Raw genomic sequence first — 17,225 nt, forward strand, 5'->3', positions numbered from 1 at the left:
TCTAAAACCTGCAGGACACCGGCCCCCGAGGTCTGGAGTTGGCCAAGCCTGTTCTAGATGCACCTTTAGCAGCAAAAACTTGAAGTCTCTCACATCATTGTGGAGAACCTGTGGCCCATCTTTCTTTGGTCCTACCACAATATTTTAACTGGACTGAGGTCTGGACTTTGACTGGCCCATTGCAGTATGTTGACTCTTTTCTTTTTCAGCCATTTTTTTTGCAGGTTTGCTGCTGTGCTTAGGATCATTGTCCTGTTGCATCACCCAATTTGGACCAACCTTTAGCTGGCCTTACATTTGACTCTTGAATACTCTGGTATACAGAGTAGCTCATGGTCTGCTCAGTAACTGCAAGGTGCCCAGGGCCTGTGGCTGCAAAACAACCCCAAGTCATCATGCCTCCACCACTGTGCTGACAGTTATATGTGTTTGTGGTGGTGTAAATGTGGTGCTATGTATTACAGCCAAACATCTCCATTTTGGTCTCATCTGTCCGAAGGACGTCGTTCCAGATGTTTTGGTTTGTTCAGATGGAGCTTTGCAAACATATGCCATGCTGCCATGTTCTTTTTAGTCAGAAGAGGCTTTCTCCTGGAAACTCTGCCAAACAGTTCATATTTGTTCAGTCTTTTTCTAACTTTACTGTCATGAAATTTGACATATAACATGCTAAATGAGCTCTGTAGAGTCAGAGATGTTCTTTGGGTTTTTGCAGTTTCTCTGAGCACTGCATGGTCTGACCTTGGGGTCCACTCAAGGAAAGAATGGTAACTGTCTGAATCCGTTGTACTTGTGAATAATCTTGCTCACTGTAGAATGATTTACTTCAAATTATTTGAAAATGCCCTTATAACCCTTCAAACAGATGCTTCCATAACACTGATCCTCAAGTCTTGCCTCTTTGGCATTGTGTTACCATGAACGAGCCAGACAAGCAAACTGCCAAAACTATAAAGGTCTTCACACTTGCTAATGAGTTGATCAATTTCATTTCATTAGCAATATCTGGTTGCAACTTCCCATTTTAACTCTTATGGTAGCATTAAGGGTGCACTTAGCTTTTCATATGACTGCATTTGCATTTTGGTTTAATTTTTGTTAATTAAATAATGAAACAGTGCCACGTGTCATCTTCTGTTGTTAACCTGACCGTAACTTGCTAATTTATGACTAATACTTGAAGTTATTACTAACAGTATGAACAGAATTATTAGCTAAACATAATAGACAAAGAGTTGAACTACAGTGGGTAGTGAAAATTATGAGTGAAAAGTGGTAAACTGTTTAGTTAAAGGTCTGCCAACAAATAAAACAGTCAGGCAATAGTTTGTGTTAACAACTTAAAATATGATTTAACAGCTGACATTGTTAGCAAACAGTAAAAATAAAACTGTTAGCTCATCATAAATTAGTTGAATTGGTTGCTAACTTGCTGTTAGCAGCTAAACATTGGATAAATAGCTGAAATAGCACAATAGTTTAAACATGGATGCCTGAAAGAGGTAATAAAAATGTAGAAATGGTAAGCTGTCTGTCTGCTGAATGTATTTAAACATGACATGAGTAGGGAAGGGTTTTTTTTAGTTCATCTGGCATGACTACAGCATATGAAAATGGTATAAACCTCTGCTTTAAATAACTTTTGACATTTTAAATTGGTGAAACTTTTTTTTTTGTACAGTTTCATATATCACATTAACTTACTCTGAAACTTTCCAACTAAAAGCAGTGAGCACAAGTCATTACTGAAAGGAAGTAAAGTGTAGCCAAACTTCTCTTTTCGGACATACAAAAGACCTTATTCAACCACACGCTGAAAGGCATGCTGGGACTTTCAGGAGGCCAAGGAAGCTGTGCACATCTTGGCTGCAAGCAGGCCTGCGGGTTTGGTTGCTGAGACATACAAAATCCAGTTTTGTAAACTGCTGAAATGATAATGAATCTCATACTCAGTTGATCCCTGTTGGGAACCAAAGCAGGGGTCAAAGGTCAGGCACCAATCCTGGAGATTTGTTTCTAATGCCTTAGGAAACCACACTGTTTTCTCCCTCAAGGCACGAAAACTATTTATTACATGTTTTTGAGGTTTCAGATGTTAATATTATCTTCATCTTTTATGGGGGAGGCGACAATGGGCTATGTTCACTAACCTATTACTTAGCAATAACATTTGTGTTTTGCCAGCATAAGCGTTGACCTCGTTTACACATAACAACATGTGGTGTGCTGCGGTAGGTTTTGTGTAGCCTGCGTCTGTGTTGGCGTCCTTGGCAGTGCCGGGTGGTTGACGGGAAAAGAAGCTGACCTCAGATTCACAAAACATGGAACAAGTTTTACTCTCTGCGGTTATTTTTTCAAAAAATAGTCATTTTCTTTTCTCATCTCACTCTTTTAATATGTCATATTTACGTTCCTATGTTAGCTGGTGGCTGTTTATGAATACATATATATCATTTGGCATTGACAAAAAAAAAAAAGCTGACCATTATTCTAAAACAGCCTCTGAAACAGTGGCCGTCAGTCAAACAGGAGTAAACAGAGAATCTTTTAGGGACTATTTTCAGTGGGGATTGATACACAGCCGGGGTTTTAGTTAGTATTTTCATCAGCAGGAAGTGGAGATATTTCAAAACAAAATAAATGGCAATTTAAATCATAATGCAAGCTGACACTTGCATTAAAAGATTATGAACGTCGCAAGAACATGTCTTTCAACCATCTAGCCATAAATATTAGTTTGTACACCTGGGCTAATCTTTTGATTTGCTCTCTCTTGGATGATGGCAGGGCTCCAGCTTCCTTGTTGTCTTACCTTGTACGTCAAGTATGCAGGGCCTTGCTGTTGTTGACACAGCTTAATGGCGACCTTGGCCCAGAGTGACTCACTGCAATACCAGCAGCTGTTATCACCACTTAAATGACCTCAGAAAGGGAAATAAAAACTAAACACCGTGACAAGCAACTGCAAGATACGTTAACTGGATTACGGGTGTGGAGCTGGTGCTGTCACCCTGAGATTCAATCAGAGTCTGCGTGAGAGAGCCCTCGATTAAAAAATATTGAGATTGATCGTTTGTGTGAATTTCAGACCCTGGCTGGGTGTTGCACAATAAAGCCTTTGAGCAACATTGTTTGAGCAACTCTGCAAGTCTCATGTCACACGCTCCATATGATGTAACACCCAGAGGAGGCCTAAGAGACGCCTTGAAGTGGGTTAGGCAGTCTTGAATGCTATGTCGAGGAGAGCAATATGTGCAAGCCATAAACCTTGGGGCGTCAAAACAAAGTTAATGAACAGCATATTATTCATCCCTCTCCTGTACTCATGTGCACAATAATAAACGTTCCTTCAGGCAAGAACAACTGAGATGTACTGTTGCAAAATTGAATGAGACACACACACACAGGCACAGACAGATTAAATTATCAGTGCAACCCCACCCTGATAACACGGGCACAAATTGACCAACACTGGCACCTCTACTGAGAGATACCATTCATGCCGGGTTTAATGTGTAAGTGGCAGCATGAGGCAAAAGGCCAGGAACTTCTCTTAATTACAGCAGGAGAAGAGTAGCTTTATTCAGTCGCCCACAGTTTGAGTCAGGACAGTGTGAAAAGCCTCAGCATGCCTTTCTAAAACTGAATCATCAATCAGCATTTGTGCCACACAAACACTGTGGGCTGAAAACAGAGTCCTCAGGCATTTCAGCATCATATTCAGCTGGAGCGAGAGAAGAATGTAACAATAAATAGGCTTGATCTACAGATGTTTTAGGTGGAAGCGCACACAGGTGGCAGTGCTTGAGGAAACTTATCTATTCGCTCTCTTTTTTTTTCCAAGGCTTATCTGGGTCTTAAGATAATGGCTCAAGGCAACAAAAGACTACCAAGTCAAACATCTACAAATAAAAATCATAAGCCCTAATTAATTTCAGGTGCGCTGGCACATGGGTTCGTTGGCTACACCAACACTTTACTTGGCGTTAGTCGCACTTGCTAGATTTTAGTCCTTGTAACACTCACAGAAGACATCGAACCAGAGACCACATAAAAGATGGATAAAGCGCACACTAAAAATGGAGCCAATCCGTTAGTGCCTTAAGCCTGCATTCTTCTTAATGGCCAGCAGGGGGCAACTCTTTGATTGCAAAAGGCGTCTAGGTGTATTTAGGTTTTGGAATCACACACCACTAATCATGTGAAATGAACTTGGCCATTATTGTGGATATGTGGTGTCGTAGAGTAACGTGAACAAGGGCCCAGTCACACTGGGCAACTACTGGTCACAAGGGACAAATGTGCATTCTCCAGTTAGTTGGCAAGTGGTTGCTGGAGGTTCACGGTGGTGGCAAGGTGAAATTAGTACTGAAAACTTACGTGTTTTGGTTGCTAACAGGTTGCCACAGTCACCTGTAGTTTGCATGGAAGATGGCAACTTGTCTGCAAACACTTGCCAACTACTCTCCAAGTTGTGGTGAAACCTGCCCTTTTTGTAACATGTTAGCTGGAGTGCAAAGGCGCAACATTTACATTTACTTGTCTGTTTCTGGTTTGCTTTGCACTTTTTCCAGTTTCACTACCACTCAGAGAGTAAATGCTGAGTGTTTGCAGACAAGTCGCCATCGTTTTATGCAAATTATGGGTGACCAAGTAATTAAAAGGTGGTTTCTGGTGCAAACCCCTAAGACTGAGGCTGACTAAAGGTGGAGGGTTGCTGATTTCACAGAGGAGGAGATCCAACCATAGACAGTATGAAAGATGGTAGATGGTTTCCAGGTCCAAAAAGATTTAGTGATCTTATCTTAAGCTGAAGACAGCCCTTTTTTGCCAAGCTTTTGAAAACTTCTGATTTCTACAATTACGATTTAAAGTCTGGTTACTGGTGGGTTATTTTGTGTAAACTTTGTGAATGTGTGTACCGTAAATCTTTTAGGAACCTTATCCGCCTCTCCCGCAACACATCCGATTTCAAAACACCAGCTGGCAAAGTCTAAAATGCTCACCTTGAGGCTTGACTAAGCACTGAGTCATATCACACTGGCTACATTACTGTTTTATACATCCTATGCATCCAACGAGTATCGTAGAGGACACAAGTACTTCTAGAAAAGCTCTAAAAATAGTTGCACTGAAAGTGACACAATTTTGCAATCAACCCTTGTACACAGATGGATCACATATGTGGTGGTCAGCAGGGAGTCCTGCACAAATACCAGTAATAATGTTGGGTAAAAATGCTTGTTGTTCACATCATTTCGCCTTTTTTCTGTGACTCATCATACTAGCAGGAATAGCTGTTTGCTCATGTATAAAACATTTTTGTCTTCAAATATGGTTGCACGAACTTGTTCTTTTATGGTTGCACAAACTTGTTCTTTTTCACCCTTAAGGAATCTTTGATTTCAGCAACAGCCATCATGCTCCAAAGCTTGTTTACAGACTGCATGTGGATCAGCTGACCTTGATTCTATTATAAAAAGCGCAACAAGAACTGGTAGTGAGCATGTAAAGCCAAGCAGATGCTTTCTTTCTTTGAAAGGTGGTTTCCTGAGCCTTCTGTGCTGTGCTGCTTAATGTTGGTCTCTTGCTGATTAATAAAACCCAAATAAGGGCATGACATGGTAAACCTTGTTAGTTGCAAAGGGCCAGTAATTAAGCAGATCTCTTCTGGGATCTCTTCAGGGTAATTAACGCTGATGATCAACATTCTCCTGGCGATGAGCTTGGCCTCGGAGAGTCTCAGGGTGCCACGATCTGTGTGGTTTCAAATATCATCAGGGTTCAGGGATTATTTCAGATGTGCCCTTTTGCTGCATATGCATTCCTTTTAAAAAGTTAAAGACAGTAAAAACTGCAACATTTTATGTAAATTGAAAATCTTTCAGATAAGTGAAAAAACAAAACAGCACCATAGACCAAGTCACAGTTATCAAATGGAGAACATTTCTCTGTGCTCTTTTGTAAAAGAGAAACCAAAAGTGTCAGGTGTCCTCTTCAGGGAGGCGGAAGAGGAGATGCAGAGAGTGGCCCAGATCTGTGCCCGTGGCGAGGGAGGAAGCGTTGCGTCTGCAGCGTGGCAGCCACAGCCTCTGCGCTCTGAGGAAATGTCACGGCTGTCGCACTGTATAAGCCCTCAGGAGAGCAGTCACTGAGAGCTTCTCCCTGTTTACACTTCACAAGTGCACCAAGGTGACTCACCAACACATCTCTTCATGTGATCATGTGTTCGTCGCATGCATGCACTCACACATGCATGCACTCACACATGCATGCATGGCTATATGTAACCTGCAAGACCAGCTTTTATTCACACTCACTTGTGGTTGTCACGTGAGAAATTATATTTACAGGAGGGCCTCATAAAGTCACAGTGAGTCAGTTTGACACTCTGTGATGTGCTGCACTGAGCTCTGCTGCCTGTGCACCCACATTGATTCTCTACAATGCTGGGGCTAATGCATTCACAAGCAATGGAGAGCATCAACAGCATTTAGACACCATTGATCTAGGCCCCACCTGGGGCCAGGCTAATAGAGCATGTCTGGAATAATCAACCCAAGCTATAGACAGGCAGAGCTGCCTGCTGCACTCTGTAATATGGGCCCACGCCCGCTCAGTGTGGCTGTGCTTTTATGCATCAGTGTGATGGTGTAATTAGAGTGCTGTACAACCGTTTAACGGTCTGTTACCAATCCACAGGCTCTGATGTAATTATGATTTTGTGCAACAAGTGCACTAACTCTGGCTTTATGGGGAAGAGAACACGTGTGCTCTTTTTTACAGTGTCATGTGTGTTTTACTGGACTTTTGTTTTTACAACACTCTGTGTCTTTGTTCAGAAAAATGCTATAAAAAAGTTGGTTCCTGCTTTCCTATAAACTCCGGATGCAGAACATCACTTATCTGTAAACACATTGCACAAAGAGGACATGACTGGTAAAAAAAAACAAAAAAACTTTTGACGCCTGCTTGAAATATTTCAAAAGAATATTTTATGCAGGAGGCCTGCATAAAATATTCTTTTTGAAATATTGTATACTTGTATAGGAGTAACTTTCGGGAGTAGCACAGACAGAACAGACCATCTGAACACTTTGTTCCTTAAAAATGCCTGTGAACTGATTTCTAGTCAAGGACTCGGGGTTAATTTTCCAGGAAAATCTGAGGGGAGTGCCCTGCCTTAGTTTCTCTCTTCCGCTGATCTGCACAGTTTACTGAAACAGTAAACTGTGCCAACTATCACTACCTTAAAAATGGAGTCCACTAATCACTGCAGTGTCGACGAAAAAGCACCTTCCAGCACGAGACCCCAACACAGCCTCCTCATACGGACAAAAACAAAACCTGATTACATTTCCAGTAGCAAGGTTTTGCTAGTGAGGAGCTACGTATGTTGTTTTGTTCTAAGCTGATATCTTGGACAGCTAAGGCCCAGAGGAAAATTGCGTACTCAGTGACCATTTTGGCAGTTGTGCCTGGCTGTCACTAGGTGAAACCGCTCACAAAGATGGTGTGGTACCAAAAACCTCCTTGTGCTTCCTTTGTTCTGCTGTAGTTTGTCGACTTTTCTGCAAATCACTCGCCACTTCTTGCCAAGCCAGAGTGCAACCAGAAACACGGGGCATTTACCATCAAAGTAAACATACATTATCATTGCAACTGACGCATTTCAAATGGTGCCATGCTGAAGGCAAATGCTCCCTGTCTTCCAGTTTGTGTGGCACTTTTCACAGTTTTGGTTCTGTTTGGCTCATTTGCGAGTGTTTGTAGAATCCAATCCACTGGCATCCAATCTGCTACCATCAAAAGAAATCACAAGGAGCTGCAGCACTATACACCTCTTTATGACTAATAAAACAACCTCCAGCAACCACTTGCCAACTGGTCATGGAATACATACCTTTCTCTAACAACTGGTGGTTAACGGGGGAGTCACTGAGCACAGCCTCTAGCAATGCGTGACTGAGGCTTAGCGATTGATTTCACAACCACTGCTAGTGACTACTCACCAACCAGTCAGGGAATAAACATTTTCCTTGGCAACCACTGGTTGCCAAATGGTTGCCAAGCTGGTTTCTAGGCCTGTGTCACTGGGGCCTAACATTAGGACTAAATAAAAGCCTGTTTTATCTACCAAGGCCCAAACAGAAATATTACCATTGCATAGAGAAAAGACTGACGAAGCTTACAGGGTTAAGAAAGGAAGCCACCACAGACGTACCTTACACCTGCATTCTTTTTATTGGCCAACAGAGGGCGACTCCACTAGTTACTTCTGGTTGTAAAGAAAGCCTATGAGGAAAAGGTCCTTGGCCGTTTATCAATGCCCAAGTACGCCAGTACGTACTCGCGTTCTCGGTGAGTACGTACTCGCCGAGAACGCACGGGAGTACGTACCCGCCGAGAACGCGAGCACGGACTCGTGGGCCGTTTCTCAATTCTCAAGTACGCGAGCACGGACTCGTGATTTGTACAGTCGGAACACCAGCGTACGTGATGATGTCACAGGTCCGGAGTTTTTACCGCCGTCCCCTCCTAATTTAACTGTGAGTAACATGTTATTTAGCTTAACTTTAATCACAGCCAAACCGGTTTACTCAGGAACAAATAAAACACTGAAATAAACCAAACATTAACATTTAGAAGTGATCTAAGTGACTTATATATCATTTTTAACCTCAGTAGTGAAACCTCTATTAATAAAAATAGTGTACATGTACATACGTGTACATACCTTAATAAAAACAAGCAGGTGAGATGTTAGAACGCTTTTATTTCTATTCTAGTGGACACTCAATACTATAGACAGCTGCTGGAGTTTCTTTAACCTGAGTAGTGAGAGGACCGCGAGCGCGGGGGGGGGGGACGATGTGCCGGGAGTCCGCTGTTGAGTTTTGGACGAAATGCATTCTGGGATATATAGCTGTCCCAAGTCTACACCGATGCATGCTCGATAAAATGGGCGGATCGAGAACACATCCGGGACTTTTTCGCGTTCTCGGCGTGATGCGTACTTCGAATTGGAACAGTACTTGGTCTCCGACTGATGACGTATCACGAGTACACGAGAACGCAAGTACGCACAAGTACGCATATTGATAAACGCCCCTTGTCTCCCTTACTCTGTGTGCTCAGTAAACAGCTTCCTGATGATATTATGGGCCTCATCGCTAGATACAGGATTATCATGGGGAGTCCTCACTGGCTAACAACTTTTCAGTCATAAATTGTTAGCCAATGAGCATGCAGGGTTTTTGATTTTACATCGATTGTTACAGTGCATTCAAAATTGCAGCATAGCAGTGCAGGACAGTGTCACGTGCATCTCTTTGCTCTTATCAATAACAATTCTTTTTTCTTTGATTTCTTGTTAATTTTTGTTGTTGAGCCATGTCGGGTTGTAAATGTGCAGCCCTTGCTGACAAAACATCCCACAGTAGACAACGCCCACCCTGCTATGAAAAATGCAAGAAGCCCTTTTAAAAAAGGAAACCATTTTCCTGGTCTAATCGGTATTAATAAAATATTAAGTTGACCATTAGCGCATCGCTGCTGTCCAGACAAAGCCATGTATCATCATCCCATTTGGTGATTTGTTTTACTGGGTAACAAAATCCAGCACTCATTGTCTCATAAAAACATCATCACGAGAGTAATTCTGTCTCCTCCCTGCAGATCGCTCATTTAAGGATATTTTCTCCACATTATAACCAGCTAAGAAAATAAAGTCCTGTTTGATTTAATGGGTATGGATATGAATGCTGTGTAGTTTGGTTTTCTGTTACGAGCATGGCCAGAAAATCAAATAAACCAATAATGTTTTCATATTACTTCTCATTTGTTTTCAGGATTCCATTCAGCTTTAGTTTCATCCATATGACCATGTGGGAGTCCCCGGGCACTTTGCTAGCTGTATTAAATTACACTCTGGAGTCACATACTATGAGCTAGCCTAGTAGCCTCAACACCACCATATGCTGGACTTTTTTTTTTTAAAAATCTGTGGGGAGTGATTGCATTCAGTGACCTATAAATGGCAGTAGCAGAAGCAGAGAAGGAACAAATGCTATATATTAGCCATTGTCTTCATGTATGTGTTTTTACTTCTGGAGGTAAAGCCAGCACACAACAATGACACCACAGATAGTGCAGAGAGATACGCTTTGGACAGGAAACCATAATCATGACGCTCACAGAATGTGTTTTTCCTGTTTAGCCCCCTCCGCAGCGGTAACAGCTGAAGACACAGCAGATATTATTAATGATAACAATCAGGTGTTAACATGAGCGCCACTGCAGGCACACCTCGCCCCACTAGCAACAGAAAATATAGCTCCTGGGTGGGTAGTTGCCATGGAAATCCACAGCAGACCCAGTGTTTGACTCAGTCGGCTCAGTGGAAAACCTAGCTGTACCTGCAGATATTATTTAACGCATGGCGGTGAAGGTGCTGCAGTAATATGTGGCTCTTCGTTTCTTTGTTTGTGGCTCTTCGTTTCTTTGTTACCTGCTATGGGGGACATTGGATCTGGATTTTTGGGGGAATAGGAGCTAAACCATTGTGCTATGCAGCAGATGCCGGTGTCATAACAGGGAAAATAAACTCATTTCTGGGACGCCAAATATCGACGTTTTGTCAAAGCTGTTGGTGCCTCGCTGATGTGCAAAATGTGTCTTTTAGAGTTGGCGCCACTGTACAGCGTGTTGAGACAGCTTTTACTCAATTTGCCACATGCAGATGCTTGTAAATGACCTTGTGCCATCTCACTTAGAACGGCATTCAACGTGCAATGTTGTGAAGGGAAAATCTTTTAAACGGCATGATGCACGATTTTTATGTTTTGGGGGGTTTTTTTGGTAAAGGCCTTTACACGTCAGACTTTTAAAATCTGTGCAAATATTTCCTGTATTAAAATTTGTTTTCTGACTCAACTAGTCTTAATCCAGCCACTCATACTGACCGCATGATTACACTGGATGAATTTGCAGCATTTGTGGGTTTTTTGGATGAAGCTGTTTTTTACGTGCAAATAAATAGACCAGACCAATCAGACCACTGCATCAGGCAACAGGTACACTGTAGAGTAAAATGTGTACCAGTACTGAGTATATGTTGATGTGGAAATACCAAAATAATCCTGTTTTACTTCAGACACACAACTAAATGCTGCTCTAGGTCAATCAGCTCTCTGAAATTATTTCTCTGCCTCCTCAGATGTGGTTCAAACTGCCTCACTGACATCCTGAAATATGTACGAAAGCCAACTCCTGGATCATGTATGAAATTCTCCCTGTGTGCTGTCTGCTGGTGACAATTGGATGAATCCAGAACTTCTCTTGGACCAGCTCATCACTGCTTGATGTCAACTGTATTTTTTTCACAGTGTGTTTTTTTAAGGATGAATTTTCCATAAAGCACAACACGTTTGGTGTGCGTACACGTCACATGACAAGTTCAGATCGGAAAAATTCTGAATCTTGCATTGCTTTTTGGCAGCACGCTGTGTATAATGACCCTTAGTGTAACCAAGAAATGTCTGGGGCCTTCATTTAACCAGCAAGTGAAAGTGAAAGTAAAAACAAAGTGCAAAACAAAATGCTCTAAACAGGATACGAAGCACAGATTTCTGGCCAACAGACCTGTGACTTATAGAGCGTTATCTCTTCCTGCATGCTATTGCAACGGTTGGTCCATTAAGGCACTTACGCCTTATCTGAGAACTGTTAAGGTCTTGTGCAAATTTACATGCAATCCATCCAGCCGTCTAAAAACTGGCGCCCTATTTGTGGCCACAAACAAGTCACATCCAGAAACTGTGTGTCCATTAGTTCCTGCTAAGTGTAGGGGGACGAACAGCCTGCTAATAGAGTTGCAACTATAGAGCACGTCCACTGAGCAGCCGTTAATCAATCACTTCCCTCTGTTAAATTAGGCCAGTTTCAAAGACATGCCTTTAGTTTGAGTCACCGTGCTGCAGAGGCCAGATGGTTGAAAACGTCTGAACAGAGACAGCACGGCAGAACGCGGCGCGTTCATAATCTCCCAAGTGTTGAAAACACGCCAGGAGGACAGGTTTGATGTCGAGTGCGTGCCAGGGAGAAAAGCTCTCTGCAAGGACAACAAGCATCCAACCGCCCAACCCCCAGGACGTGACTCAGCAGCAGCTGTTGCCATGGGTTACCAGGCAGGACACCCATAGGATCCCAACGAGCTCACAGTGCTGACACATCTGACGCACCCCTCCCCTCAAATCTCTCCTTTCCCCTTCTCCCCTAGACAGCAGCAACTCCACCCCGATTCTCCGTCACTTTCTCTGGGGGTCCTGATGCAGTGGGAGCGCACAGCATGCTGTGGAAGTGCAGGCGGTTGTAATCCCATCTGAGTGAAGACCTGGCCCGCTCTCCCTGCCATAGCCACTAACCCTCGCGCCCTACCCCTCCTCCTCAATGCAGATTAATACCTTATTAACAGCCTCTGACTTAACACTAATCCACTTACACTAGCACGTAAGATCTTCGGACTGTTATATGGCCCAAGATCAAGCCCGTCTTCGGCCTGAGAAGAGGCAAACTCTGACGATGATGATGTCTCCTCTTTGCATTTGTCTTTAGTGATTGCGAGCCCCCACCCCGGGGAAATACACGGAGTCAGTCCTGCAGCAAAGACTCATCTGACTTGCTTGCAGAATTCATTAGCTGATAGCTCAGGCATTCATCGCTACGCCCGTGCTAAGCAAGCCAATGAGGGCTCTGCTCCTCCAGAGCCTGAATAAAAGCTCTCTCGTGAATTATGTCCACCTTTACAAATGCAGCAGGTTCTCTGCATGCATGCTGCTGACGGGAAATCTTACAGATGTCATGGTAATGACATTAAGGCTGTGTAGGCGGTGGCTAAATTAGGACTAATGCAGTTTAGGGTGAAGGGCTGAGCAAATCTCCTGCTGGGTCACAGCCATCCTGTCCCAATAAGCCACTGCTCACCAGTGCACCAACCCTGCTAATAGCTAACTTGTTATAGGTACACCCTTATTCTCACTTTCATTCAGTATAGCATGTTCATGCTGCATCAAATCACACCTGTAGCTTTTAGAGTGCCCTACACAATCAGTTCCTCAGCTGGTCTAGTCTACTTCCTGAACTTGAGACTATTTGCTCCACAGCTCAGGCTTTTAAAGTGTAATTCGAGCTGACAGTGGTGTTCACAGCTTCCTCTAGAGGAAAGATTCATGACAGGTGGTTTAACAACTTTCATTTCCCTTCCGCCACCTCGACACATACACAACATACTCATCTCCTGTGCTGGTAAATCCCTACTGTGGAAGACATTTAAGCCTTTCAATGGTGCCTCATCCGTTAAGTAAGGCTATAGGATGGTAAGAGTGTGAGGTAGTGTGGAAAGTGGGTTAGACTAAGACTTGAACTGTAAGCTGGAGCCAATTTAAATTCCTGCTAACTGTACCTTCAAGTGTGAGGATTGTGATAGAGCATGCAGCAGAGGGGGTGGGGGACTGGGACACTGACTAAAAACCTATTTAAATGTTCAGATAAACACTCTCGCAGCACACTTCTTTAGTAACAAATTCTTTTTTATTACAACATTTCACTGCTTTTTTTCTTTCCATTTCTGGTAATGGTTTGTGGCAGAGTAACATGACTGCTGGGAATATACAAAACTCCAAAAGAATTTCGCTCTACGGTTCAAAGCAAACACATGGAATCGATTGGCAGAATCATTTTTTTCCTTTTCTCTCATTTGAAACAATTCAGAGACAACACAAAAGCCATCCTGAATCACTCTACAAAACAAACAAAAAAGGGCCAAAGCACGTTACATTTTCACCGCATCTCCCAGAATCTAGATGGCATCCGTTACACTTTTTTAAATCCTTGTGTACATACAAAAGAAAAAAAAAAGAAAACACTGAAACAACAGTATCAGTTTCTTTTTCCAGGTTGTGGGGGGGGTTACATTTTGGCCAGCGTACAGACGAAGTTGTGCATTTCCGAAAATTAGAAAAACAATAAAAACAAAACCAAAAAAAGCTTGACGCCTCGGCTTTGGTGCAAAAGCAGCCACACAGAAAGTTGGGTGGTGGTTGGTAGGTTTTGGTGAGACGGTGATGAGCTTCCTGGGAGGCAGGCCACGCCCCATCCCTCAGGCCTCTCGCTCTCGCCCTCTTGCTGCTGCATGTCGATCTTGGTGGTCAAGGCGGTGTTAAAACGAGAGACGTGCACATTCACGGACCATCTTCCGCAGTCCCCTCCCCTCCCTCTCTGCCTCGGAGAAATCTTCCTCATCTCTTCCCTGACGGAAGGACGAGCATGACGGTGGTTAAAGGTGACAGTAGTAAAGGGGTGGGGGAAGGGGTTGGGGGTCGGGGTGGGCGCTCTGGCGAAGGCATCATCCATCCACAGGCTGTGCAGCTTGGTTATCGTTTCATAATTTCGGTTACAGAGTTATACAGCTAAAAAGAAGTGACTGAAAACAAGGCAATGCAGGAGGAGGGGTGAGGGGTGTACAGTGCATGACGGGAGGTGGGGGCTTCACGACGTCGCTTGCTTCTCCTGTTCGATGGCTGTGAACGAGAGGAGAGAGGAAAGAGAAAGAGGGGTAAGGAATGATACGAAAAGAATCGTGCAAAAGAGAGGAATCCAGAAGAAATGAGGACACCAACTTTCTTTTGTAGGCAGGGGATTCTTCTCCTGCGTCTCTGTCTTCTTCAGCTTGGACTTGTCGAACTTCTCCACCTCTGCAAGGTCGGGCTTGTCGCTCATTGTTGCAGTTAGTCTGAGAAAAGATGGAAGGAACAACCAGGGAGATGATTAATGTTAGTCCTCTTGCCTCACAACGCAAAGTTGTGCAAAAAAACCAAAACACCAAATATACACAGCACATCAAATCTGACATGTCAATGACTTTTATTTTATTTCTGGAAAGGGCAGAGAGCACCCGAGCATGTGGACCACGCTGACATTTTTAATCAGTCGAAGGGCGTTGCCTAAAAATCTCAGCCACCAGAAATCGACGGCTCGAGTTGAAGTTGACTGCGCAACCGCAGACTACTTTTTCCCTAGAATGTGCCGCCGATGAGTCCGCCTTCTTTTGTTCGCCTGCGGCTCAGCCCTGCCTGATTTGACTGCCTGCCATCCATCCCGTTACCCAACACACACACACACACACAAAAAGCGCGCATACACAACCCCGGGATGTTGCACACAGGGAGGGGGGCAGACAATGAAGCCAGTCCAAGGCGTTCAGCGCGCATTTACATAACAATAGGAGTTCCCATGCTGGGCAGAGCGAGGAGAAATATGAGGGAGTGAAAAAAAAAGGAAAAACTGCAAACTTGTGCGCATTATTTAAAATATGACGCTGAGTGAATAAAAACTAACATTCTAAATGTTAAATATGGATTTATGAGCGTCCACTAGCATGGAAACTGCGCACAACATCCGCAAAATTCACTTGTCACGTACTTCTCCCTTTGGGGCGCAATCTTCAAGGAACCACCGCCCTGACTGGCGTTCAGCTGCTTCACTAAGCTCGTTTAAAAAAAAAAAGAAAAAAAAATTCATGCTCACTTTTTATTTTTAACCTCCACCCTAAAAATTTGCTCGAACAAACCCACGAGGGAAAATATCTAAATGCATGGTTTTATGAAGGGAACCAGGTGGGTGCAGGGCTCCCTCTCTGACTCTCTCCCTCACACACACACACACACACACACACACACACACACACACTCAGAGCAACAAAGGAAATGGGCTGATATGCTTGAGACAAAGACGCTGCACACACGCCCACCCTGCTGTCACATTTACACTCTGATGGGAGCTTAAAAAAAATCTGCAACCCTCTTAACTCACGGACAGAAAGAAAAGAGGGGAAAAAAATCTAATCATCTTCTCTCTTTTTTTTTTTTTTTTTGCTGTGGCATCACTTTTGGCACAACATCCACTCCACTGCGCATTAACCCGCATCGACTCCGACAGTCTCAACTCTCCCAGCTGCACACGGTGAAGCACAAAGAGGCTGATCACAAAAAAAGAAAACCAGCATGAGATGCCGAGCAGCTCTTTACTCACCGATGTGTCGGCTGATGTCTGGAAAGGTTGTGCTCGGCGCGCTGTTGCAGCAGTAGTGGCGCGTCTTTGCGCAAGCGTTAGATATACTCAGAAATATGCTAATGACATCTGACATCACCGCTTCCCCAGACCGTCCTCCGTTGCCCCCTGCTGGAGGAAAGCTCTGAATCCTCCATCCACACACACACATACCACCACCACCACCTCTTGAAGTAAGCTCTTAGTATTATTATTTTTACCTGGCAGATGAAAGGAATGGAAAGATGTGGATTTCTGCTTTTTGTGTCTGTGTTTTTACTGTGAAAGCCCCACTGAGCTGAATGGTACACTCCACTCTAGTTTCATAACATGATGCCACTGCACTGAGTGTAACATCAGCACGCGTCTGACTGAGTGGCTCTTTTGCTTTCGCTCAGTTTGATCTGGAAATCGCTCTCTGAAGGCCTGACCTGCGGAAAATTGTTCAAAAACTGTGTCCTTCCTGATATGACTTACATGTGCCACTGACTGCACTTCCATGCGTGCTGGGCTCCACCTGGTGGCAGCTTCATGTGAACTGTGCGTCTCCCTCTTTTTGCAGCATTTCCATTGTGATTAATTTGTAGATTAGACTGGATTCAAGATGAGTTTCTCCAAAGGATCTGCCTTTAAGTGGGAAATCCAACCATACATTAGGGAGTTCTATACTAAATTGTGACCTTTGACCTCCTCAGAGACTCCCTGGACGTCTTTATCGAGACTCTGATTAAACTGAAGAAATACATTTCTTCCACAGAGGGCATGCTCAGAGGCTTTGATTAGGAAAATATAGACAGTAATGCACCGATACAGAAATATAAGCAAAACGATGAAAGTAAAAGTTTAGGTCTCTCTTTGAAGTCAGGCCACTCTGAAGGGTCATCAGACATGCCGCCTCCTCCCTATCCTGTCACACCACCTCTCATTATGACCTTCAACACATCCACGGATCTTCTCTGTGGTCTTCTTCTTTTCCTCCCACCTCAGTGGCAAGAGCTTTGATACTGAAAGCTCTCTGTTTAGGCAGACTGCAGGTAAAAACTCTGTGTTAAGAACCATGTATGTAAGTGCATATAAACTTTCTTCCATCACCTAGCAACAATTCAGCTTTTCTGCGT

The 17,225-nt window shown here is 43.6% G+C and overlaps 1 protein-coding gene across 1 annotated transcript; it reads right to left on the reverse strand.

Annotated features, from left to right (window-relative positions):
• Window positions 1–13,571: 13,571 nt before the first annotated feature.
• On the reverse strand, window positions 13,572–16,246 carry LOC100702585 (thymosin beta 4 X-linked). Its single transcript, XM_005463087.3, has 3 exons — window positions 16,090–16,246; window positions 14,679–14,791; window positions 13,572–14,579 (listed from the first exon to the last, which is right to left on the reverse strand). Exons 2-3 carry the CDS (start codon window positions 14,776–14,778, stop codon window positions 14,548–14,550), a joined length of 132 nt encoding a protein of 43 aa, XP_005463144.1. The 5' UTR covers window positions 14,779–14,791; window positions 16,090–16,246; the 3' UTR covers window positions 13,572–14,547.
• Between the last annotated feature and the right edge of the window lie 979 nt (window positions 16,247–17,225).

The sequence above is a fragment of the Oreochromis niloticus genome, linkage group LG23 (assembly GCF_001858045.2).
Source record: "Oreochromis niloticus isolate F11D_XX linkage group LG23, O_niloticus_UMD_NMBU, whole genome shotgun sequence".
NCBI lineage: Eukaryota > Metazoa > Chordata > Actinopteri > Cichliformes > Cichlidae > Oreochromis > Oreochromis niloticus.